We start from the raw sequence: 10,646 nt of genomic DNA, 5'->3' as shown, positions 1-10,646 counted from the left end.
CTGCTGATGCTAAGAGTAATTCTGAATTGGAGGATGCTCGGAATACTTACTCACAAGCACGTGGCAGGTTTTTCTCCAGCATGCACACATCCAGATTTGACGGGAAAAGACAGAAAAGGCCCATTCAATGCAGCTAGAGGTGTTATAAAGCTAGTTTCTCCTCTTTGTTTTACTTACAGTTTGTCAAACAAAATATGAGCTTTTTAACATCACCGAATATATCCCGATTATGATTTGCAGCTGTCCATATTCTTAAATGTGTTTAGTTCTCTCCTCTAAAAACCTCCTCCCCACTTTGACTTGCACCTCAATCAGATTGAGCATTTGAAGGTGAAAGCTCTTGGAACAGCTCTTTTGGAAGAATAACCCCTCCCCACCATCTCCTTCATCCCTTTGGACCTGCAGTGGCTGATGAAAGGCTTTGCCACGCTGAATCCTCATGAGTTCAGCTCTGGGCTGAGCAGAGGGAATCTCTAAAGGGAGGAGCAGAAGAGCCAGGGAAAGAAGAAGCAGGGGTGAAGGCATCTTGCAGAGTCACAGCAGAAGAGAGAGAAAAGTTTGCATCTTTCCTGTTCTTCGAGAGTTGTTTTTTCTATCCCGCATATCAAATTGAATCTTGTGATGGGTACGGTAGCCTTGTCAGGGCGACCCAAATTATTACTTCAGTGTTTGGCTCTCAAATACAAAATAAACCATAGTAAGTTATTAGACTTCTGGACTGGAAATCTCATGAGATTCTCCTTAAACCCTCCCCGCTTTCTTTTATAACAGAAAAGACCTGCTACTCCATACTTCCCAGATATCTTGAAAGAGTGACTTCTCTCTATCCTCTCACCTGCTCTTTAAGCAATAAGATTGGAAAAACTAAAATCCTTCGGGGGCAGAAATTGTGCTGGGTTTGCCTAAGCAAGCTGATCATCTTCAGTGCCTTCTCCAGACAGAAGCCAGCACTGGAACTCCAACGCCCTGGGAAAAGGCAACTTCAGTTTCCTTCTAAAACATGAAATGAGATCTTCTTCAGCAAAAACTCCAGCACCAGAAGAGTACTTTGCCTCATCTCTTGCTCTGGGATGGGAACGTTAAAAAACCAGGACTTTGAAAAACTACTGCTGCTGATTAACATACAACAAGGCAGAAATTCCCTGGTGAAACAAAGTGCGGTGATGAAGTGCTAAAAAGGCAAAGAGCTCCAGAAAGAGGAAGAATGAGACTTCTGAAGTGGAAGACTGATGGCTCTTGAATAGAGCTGAGGGACAGCAACATCTCATATTCCTTTGCTCTCAAACCTCTGGCTTTGTGAAGATGCAAACTACAGAAGCTTTCCACAAGAGCCCTGGTGTTTGTGATGCTAAATGCTCTGGGGGTAAGGACTTGCCCAGGCAAGGCAGAAAGGGAGAGAAGGAAATAAAGCAAAGCCTGGCACAAAAAGCAGCAGGCTGAGGTTCATCCCATGTGCATGTTTACATTTCAAAATACATCACTTTGGAAATACCTCAAATTTTTCTAAAGGAATGACGATGGCCTTAAAATTCGGAAAGCCAAATTGTAAGACGAGTCCAAGAGGGTATAAATCATCTCCAAGAGTACAAACAATTAGGAGGTTCTGGTTGAGATTCCAAAATCATTCCTCCCTCAAAAAAAAAAGCTACAGAACAGAGTGTTGAGCGTTGCCAAAAAGGGCAGGCCCACCCTGCCCTCTCCCAGCAACACGTTCTTGGCGCATCCTTCCAGCTGGCACCACTCACACGTGGCCAGCTTGGCCCATGAAGCAATCTGGATGAAAATCAACCTGGCTGAAATGGGGGGGGAATAGTGCTGCTTTCTTGCACGATCATTTTCCTGATTAAACATCTAGCTTGGCTGCATAAATACTGGGGTACGTGCACGACTGGGGCGAGGAACACAAACCTTGGGGTTAGCGTAGACTCTGGGTAGAGCTGAAGTGGATCATGGACACATCAGAAGGACACGTGTGGGTGTGGGAAGTTGTCTGCAGTGAAGGGACGGCCAGTTCCCCCTCTGCCTGGGTGACCAGTTAGCAGGGTCTAACAAAATGCCACCCACAGCTGTACAGACCGGAGCAGAAATGAGGAACATTCCCATCGTCGTCTGCTCACAGACAGCACTGAGTACTTCAAATGAGCTAAATATACATCTAGGTCACTTGAAGACCCTGTCCTTCTCATATACAGCACAGCATCTTATATGCCTTTTACTTGAACTATATCAAAGCTTTGCTGTAAATCTGAACGATGACCAGGTCAATATGAAAGAACACTAACAAATAACAGTCACTTTGGGCTGTATATGTTAAAATACCAGCCAAACCAATGTTATCCCTTGTTTATCGCATGCTGGATCACTAGCCAGTGGAATGTAAAGACCTTAATTTATCAGTGTTGCTAGTATTTCTCTCTGTCTGTGAAAAGACCCTGTGAAATTTGTCTTTGAGATCTCCCTCCAGCAGGTCAACAAGTTGTTCCAACAGCATCCCAGCCCCGGTGCTCAAAGCCCGGTCCAGCCAGGGCTCACATCCCTGCGTGCCAAACCACTGGGAACAGGGTAGCCGCTTTTGTTCTTGACCCATCTCCTATGGACAGTATACGAATACCTGGCAGTTTACAAAAGAAGCAACTAAAACCAGTCTGTATGTGAAGCAAATTTTAAGGGTATGGAAAAATTTTTGTTTTCAACGGCTGTTAATGTGCTAACCAACTTGCCTTCAAGCCTCCTAAGGATGAGGCAGGGTTTGTTCGGTGGATGACTGAATCAGCTAAATTGCTAACTATACAGAGAGCAAATTAGTCAAGCAAAAGCACTTGCACCTCCATATGAATGTTCATTTTAAACTGGGATGTTAGAATGGCTTAGACCAGTAGTCGAAATCCTAAACAGCAAATCTTAAGGAAAAAAAGATTATACCCAAAGAAAAATAAATGAATATTTTGCCATTTTAAGCATGTGTAAAAATCACAAGAAAAGTTCTGACTTTCAAATATCAAGGAAATAAAAATGCACAAGTTCTCAGTCCTTCTGCTTCTAGAACTAATTGCTTTAGAGCAAGAGTGCTTCCTTTTTGTGGCTTTGTTACAAACCCCTGGAACTAAAGAGTACCAGAATAACAACCTCAGCCGGGGTTAGTGAGGTGAACCGCAGCTCAAAGTATTCTCGGGAACACTTTTCTGAACACTGAGGATACGTTTTAAAAAAAATAAAAAAAGGGAAAGAAACACAAAGGGGAGATAAAAAAAATCCCAAATCAGTTTTCTAGCATCCAGATATAATGAGCAATGACTTTGGTTTCTTCTGACAAGCAACCCTAAAAAAACGAAACCAAAAAACCACAAGTCAAGCTCTACTGCTTTGAAAATACTACCATAGCACATGTGCCGTCTCCACTCAAAACAGGAGGAAAATGGAAGCAACCGATGTCAAACAGCAAACTTCTTTTTCCTTTTCTTCAAAGGAAAGTAAAGAAATTTTTTACGTTTAAGCCGGCTTGTGAAACAACAATGGGAAAAAATCAGGATACATCTGACACAGCATATATTAAGTATAAAATAACATAAAATAAGGCTGATTAAGCAACTCCAAGATGAGGAAGAAACGTGCAAACAACACATGGAACGTAATACCGAAAAAGACAAAGGCCATGGCTGGTGTTCACCTAAGTCTTGGCCAAGGAGAAGTCGTGGCCAAGGAGAAGAGGTCGATTTTCTGAAGTCATGTGGCTGTACTTACTCTGTGCTTCGCAGTCCACACAGTGAGAATTGCCTCTGATGTTCCTTATGGACTGAAGGGCCATGGCCTCGTTCTGACTCGTCAGGCGGGACTGCGTACATTTAAAGAAATGCATAAGCAACAAATAAGAACCCAATAAAGTTAGATGACACAACTGTCAGCTGAACGACTGGCAAAACCCAAAGCTTAGACTAAGGTTGAATGAATGTGACCAAGGAACCTCAAAGTCCTTGGTTTGCTTCTCAAGACATGGTGATCCTTTGGCATCTCCAAGTACTGCAAGTCCATGCCTGCCAAGCAGGGACTCCTCTTTGCTCCCATGTTTCTTGACAGTTTGGGATTTCTCCCAGGGCTCTTTCCACCCTGTACAGGAGCTCCCAGCATTTTAGGGTTTCCAGCCTGGATTCTAACAAGTGGGGAGACCACACAGAGGGAAAATGGAGCTTGAAAATGAACCCTGCTATTCACTAGAATAGTAGTCACAGTGTAGGTTTGCTTCCTGAGAAAAATTAGATAAGAATATTATTTTATAAAATCAATTTCTTTTATTGATGTGTATGCTTTTGCTAATGAAGACTAAGGGATGGTTTGCAAAAGCAGCTGAAACCTTTTTATCATCAAAAGGTCAGACTTAATCAGACAGCTCCCATTTAAATCCTCTCCATGATGACCTGCCAATGACCTCTATTTAGACCTGGAGAGACCGTCACCATGTACAAGGAGTTCAGCTCTGGATAACTAAACTGTCTCGTGGGCTCTCTGAGAAGAAAACTGTTAGCTGTAGCAAGTGATGGGATCTTTGCAATGAATGAATTTAAGCAGGATGAGGACCAGGTCTTAAGTATGGGCATGTGGAGATATGTCCTCCTGATCTATCAACGGGACACCTCCTAAACCTGTCCAACTAACTGCACTTTGCTATTCCAGCTAGTTCTTTGGACATGTTTTGAGACCTCAGTAATACTTTATAGAAAAAAAAAAACACCTCTCTGAGCCACTTACCAGCCACTCTCTATCCTCTTTTGTATTAGTATTTTTATGTCAGTTTTAGTGTACAAATTTCCTCTTTTGTGCTCCCTTAATATACATATTAGAATGCGTAAATCCATGAAAGGCAAGAAAACACGTAAGCAGTGATTCTTCTCTATCTCAGAAATACATACTGGAAATAAATACATTTTTTAAACAAAATGAGAAGTAATGATGTATGTAAGTATGATGACGATAATTACTGGTGCCTGATCCACTCTGGCAGATCAGGGCAATGAAAGGAGGCATTCATTTAAAACTATGAGTCTCCTCCTTGCAATATAAAATCATTAAAGACAACCGTTAGGTGGAAAATGTTAAAGTATCCACAGGTTTGAACAATTATTGCCCATTTCTCTCCCTTGACTACCACTCAACACCTTGCTCTCCAGTTGTAAAGAGTTTGCCGGCACAGAGACTGAAGAAGCAGAAGCTCTCCTGCTCTTGCAAAAATGAGCAATGGCTGAAGAAGTCTCAGATTTTAAACATTTATTTTGACAGGAAAGGAGGACAAATTACTTCTGTCACCGTATGAAAGGATTGCAATGTAGAAGGCCTGTTCCTCTTAGGTCATGTTCTTCTTCCTCCATAAAGCTTTGATGGACTGTTTCTGGATTTGCTTTGTGTTATATTAGTCAAGGCAGAAAACCATAAAAAATTAATTCAGTGTAATTAAAGAAAAGAAAAATTGCACATACGCTTTGATTTCTGTGATTTGCATTACTTCATCATGCCAGAATCCTATGGCAGAACATTGTTCCACATTTATGGTTAGGCCAACCAGAACGTTCAGTTAAATTTTGCCATGCAGGAGTTTAGCAGATTTAACTAGAGATCTGACTAATTAAATACGCTGGTTTTGGGGTCTGCCTCCACTCTTCTCTGAGACAGGTTTTTCCTAAAGGGTCTTCTGCATACCTCTAACCTGACACACCTGAATCTGTAGCAGTGACAGAAGCACAGAATCACCAAATCGATTTGGCTGGGAGAGACCTCTGGGATCAGAGTCCAACCTTTGCCCCTACACCCCCATGTCAACTAAACCATGGCACTGAGTGCCATGTCCAGTCTTTTCTTAAACACCTCCAGGGATGGTGACTCCACCACCTTCCTGGGCAGCCCATTCCAACACCTAAACTATAGTAGTCCAATGACTACACTTATACAACTTCTCCGTAGGGACAGTCCATGACCTAGCCCCTAAGTTTCAGTCAAAATTTTAAGAGCAAAACCAAAGGCAAATATAAACCAGGATAAACCAGGAGCTCCATTAATCCAATTGCCGTAAAAAAACCCCTGTACCACAGGCTACAGCACCAGCTGTCTTGAAACATCTGAGATATGCCTGCAGCTCGAACGCTGCTCTGTTGTGTAACACGTGCATGTCCCTAGGAGTATAGGTTTAAAAATCTGAGTTCTTCAACTTGCTTTTGTCTTAATGATCACACACCCGTTACTTATTTTCAGTATTACTCTGCGTACCGTACCTTGTTCTTGCTGCTCTCGCACGACTGTAAACTGGCCAAGATCTGACTCTCTATGGCTTGTACCCACGCATCTCTTTCTTCATATGTGGTAGCTTCAAAGTGCCAGGTCTGGCCGGTGAGAGAGACGATGATAAACTCAAAGTTTTCTTCTTGTTCTGGAAAAAAAACCAAAACAAAAACATGCGGTTGGAAGAAAAGATTAAGTTTAAGGATATCGATAGCTAGGCCTAAACAATCTTGGTTGATGAGCATTTCTGCAACGTAACAAGCAAATGCAGGTCTGGACATATGAGGTTTGAGGCTGGATAAATCCAACTACCCCGCAGTTGCACCATGCATCACAAAATGACTTGTGGATCTGCCGCTTTTTCTCTGCAAATGTTACGTTTTGCGTAAATATTCAGTTCCTGTGCGCGTTTGTGAGTTTGGCATTGAGTCTACACCTTTCTTGAACACAAACTGGCTAATGAGCATTATTTAGATTTAAACCTGAGGTGCTAAAAGCTACATAACGTAAAAATCAAGGTGTGTCACAAAATAACTTCAAAGGTGAGGGGACTACAAAGAGCTGACAATACAGAAAATTGGACAATTTACCCTCTGCCTTCAAGCAGTTTTTTACATGCACAGATACATTAAAAGTGGATGTGTACATTTTCTTGTCTACAGCATAAATACGCTGGGTTATAATACAGGATTAAAATCAGTTCGACCTATTCAACATTCACGTTCGACACGGGAGATAAGAAAATGATCTGAGAAGCTAGCAGAAAGGGTCAATGAAATATCCTTAGGGCTACTGGAGTATAAGGACAAGTATTCAGGCCAGAGGACCGCAGCATAGGAAAATACCAGCAGAACTGAACTAAATGGACACACACTCTAACTACACATGGGACGCCAAAGTCAAATTAAAAAAAATCAAGGAAGCTGAAAGAGAATGAGCGGAATTGGCAAGGGCAGGCATGAAGCATGAAAGGAAAAGAATAATAGGGCACAAAGTTCTGGTGAACATCAGCCATAATGGGTTTTAGAAGGAGCATTTACATTCGCTCGTCTGCTAATGACTTATTATATATTCAGAGCCATGAAGCTCCTGCATTACCTTGTCATCCATAAGCAGGCAAAGATAAGTGACAAATCTAGCGCTAGCTTTAAAGACAGTACTGCTGCTCACTGGCAGTCATTTTCTCAACCTGTGGGACAACTGGTTTTCTTTGATAAACTCCGTGCTAGCAAGGCCAGCGCTTACGCTGCTTTAATGATGCCTCAAAAAACAGCAGAAGGTTACTTTGCACCTCGAGGTGAGAATAAACATGGAGGTGAAGGTTATTTCCAGGTGCATGAGGGCACCTGAAGCAGCAGTTTTACTAAAAAAAAAATAGTGCGTGGGATTAAGTGGGAAAAGAGAGGTAAGAGAAACAACGCAACTGTGCAGCTACAACTACTTTTCCATTTTAGCAACACTGTGTTAGAAACAAACAGGTAGAATCATTATCCAAAATGCTAGGAATAAATCATGGAAAAAGACACATTTCTCAAACAGAGCTTTCAAGAGTTTGAGAGGAAGACGTAAGAGGAACTACTCGACACTAAAGGAAATGAGGTTCAGTCCTGTACGCTGTCTCCTGTAGGACAACCCACTTACGGTCTCTACTCACGTAGAAGCAGTACGGCACACCGTCACTGGGGAGAGGTACAGGCATATGCAGAGTTACACGTATGTTTTTTTTTTTGAAGGAAGAGAACATGAAAAACTGAATCCCACCTGAAGCAGCCCCTGCAGAATCCCATTTAGGGCATTCATCGTTTTAAGGCCTTTCAATGGCTTTTAAGCGATAAAAATTCGTACTCCCAAAGTCTTGCTAAAGGAGGATTTCCAAATGCTGGTCCCTAAGTGTTCAGAAAAGCCTTCTCTCTAACTGACTCGGTACGGGTGGCACTGAGCCGCGCGTATCCCGCAACAGGCAGTAACCCAACGGCCCTTTTCAGCCTCGCTCCGTTTTCCGCACCTCCCGCCCCGCTCCCGCAGCCCTTCCCTTCTCCCCTCACAGCTCCGCTCCAGCCTGCATCCTATTTTCCCTGCCTCTCTCTCTCCCCTGACCATAGGCCATACCGCTCCTACGTAAGCCAAAGGTTTAGTGTAAGCCGAAGGAGCTGCCCTACTAGAGAAATCAGTTGTTTTGTCACTTCAAGTTCCAAATTCCCCACATCTCCTTTTTAAGCAGGGAGGGATGCAAAGACATCGAAGAGGTCGATGAGAGAGGAGACTTCTCCAGGGCACTGGCAAGGCCGACTTCTCAAAGTATAATAACTCAGCAAGAATATACCATATATAACTAATACTCAACAAGTATACATGATGCATTTTTAAAGAGTCTCTCTGCGCGACTCCCGTACCAGTTCATCCCAGCATTTAAATGCTAGGTGACTTTCCAGCATTACAACTCCAGACCTTAAAAGAAGTACACATAGCATCGCTGAATGCTCCTATCTCCTACTTGCCAATAATCCTGACCACATACATGAAGCTGGCTTGCCCAAGAAGGGCTTATGAGAAACAAACCCTGCAATTCAGCCAGCGTGCTGTTTAAAAGCAAGGTTGAAATACCGTCCTCGCAGCAGTACCTCTGCAAGCTTTCCTTTCCAGAAATGCTACACAAAGTTATTCCTCTGCTTACGGGACACCTATGGCAGAAAATACAAACCCGGCTATTCAGGCAACTGGAATGCAATTCAAGAAACACCTCCAGCCATCTCCTGCGGTCACTCTTTTATACGCCAAGTCTCCTTTTCCCAAAGGAGAAGCTCCCGTGTTTAATCTCCTGACCTTTTCTGCTGTGACCAGCTGACACCGTGACAAAAGCTGTAAAGACCTTGTACAGCCTTTGTGGCTCGGGATGGCAAAGTCCACATAACACGCCGGTGAGTCTGTCCCGGTATGGGCCCACTGTGTTTTAAGGCTGGGCTGAAAGGACATTTTCATTTCATCAGTAACTTAGCTGAAAACTTGGTCATCACTGATGATCCATTAAGAACACATAAGTTTTCACTCTCTGATAGGCACGGACACTTCAGGTTTACTCCCTAAAAAAACCCAAACCTCAGATGAAAAGCACCTGTGCTAGTTGAAGATGTGTTCAATAATACATTTTCTGCTTAAATACACCGAATTTTTTTTTTGTAAGCACGACTGCGAAACAAAGCAGCAGTGCCTGCTCCACGGCACCCACGGGACAACGCCTGCAAAAGTCAAGTAACAAACATGTATGTCCTTAACCACTGCATAGATGAACAGGAAAATCCAGGCAGCAGAATGAAATTGTTCAGTTTTACTCTTCAGTAAAATTATAGGTTGGGCTATTTAAATCCCTGTGAGCCCAATCACAAAATTTTATTAAACAGTTTTCCATGTTTAACAGTTATTCATAGAAAGGTCCACTATAATAGTATTTTAGCACCATCAACCTGTCGAAATCAACCTGCCCAATTACTCCAAACTACATTAATAACACCGGATATTACACTAATTGTGTCCAGTTTCTATGCAGACGAGGTCCCGCGGGGCTAATTTTGCATCCTCAGGGGCAAGCAACTCAGCCATCAACCTGATTTCACTAGGAATCCCTCCTCATTACACAAGTCCAGGCTGTCAAACTTTTTTTTTTTTAAAAAAGGTTAATGGGCCAATCAGTCATCAATTATTTCCTGGAAGGCCAGCAGACAAAGGGTTAAAGTGCGAAGAACCAGCCGCAACTGATTTCCATTTGGAAGTTATTATCAACAGGAGATGTCTAAAATGTTATTGTTTTTTTTTGGTTTCCCCTTTTTTTTTTTTTTTTTTTTAAGTAGGAAGGGGTGGCTGGGATGGGAAATGAGCTGAACCTGTAAGATTGTGATGATATGGAACCTAAAGCATAAGTGATTTCTTTTTTTTTTTTTGAGAGAAGCAGTGGAAGTGGGCATGCAATCAGTGAATTTTAGGAAAACCACCGCACCATCATAACCACCACACCACTTCCAAGAAGCCACACGGTACCACCGTTTATGCTGCACATACTATTTTCACCATCACCTTTTCATAGTAAAGTTACTGCATTTAACCCAAGTGAACATTTAGTTTGCTCTGCCAAAAGACAGACGTCGGTACAGCCCACCCACTTATGGAAAACAAGATATACAATTTCTTAGAAGCAAAGGATTGTGCAAGGGAAAACAAACATTTAGGCATGGTCTCACTGCATTTCCGTACCAATGCCTGTGTTTATTGTGTGTAACAGAGATCAGATTCAGAAAACTACACTGAAAATAACTACAGGATACAATTAGTCTATAACTTGGTCCAGAGAACTTAATTAAGTCTACTAAAATGTAGGGACAACATACGTC

At 42.4% G+C, this 10,646-nt stretch overlaps 1 protein-coding gene across 1 annotated transcript in view; it reads right to left on the bottom strand.

Moving 5' to 3' along the window:
* LOC104160015 (arf-GAP with GTPase, ANK repeat and PH domain-containing protein 1-like) overlaps window positions 1-10,646 on the bottom strand; it is a gene marked incomplete at its 3' end in the record, with an annotated part of 56,388 nt that overhangs the window by 2,675 nt on the left and 43,067 nt on the right. The window contains exons 3-4 of the mRNA XM_009698067.1: window positions 6,258-6,412; window positions 3,742-3,832 (exon numbers count right to left, since the gene is read on the bottom strand). Coding sequence (XP_009696369.1) covers window positions 3,742-3,832; window positions 6,258-6,412 — 246 coding nt within the window. The remainder of the gene's footprint in view (window positions 1-3,741; window positions 3,833-6,257; window positions 6,413-10,646) is intronic.

The sequence above is a fragment of the Cariama cristata genome, unplaced genomic scaffold (assembly GCF_000690535.1).
Source record: "Cariama cristata isolate BGI_N322 unplaced genomic scaffold, ASM69053v1 scaffold1324, whole genome shotgun sequence".
Taxonomy (NCBI): Eukaryota; Metazoa; Chordata; class Aves; order Cariamiformes; family Cariamidae; genus Cariama; species Cariama cristata.
The sequence above is the reverse complement of the archived record's forward strand: the minus strand, read 5'-3'. Positions and strand labels throughout refer to the sequence as shown.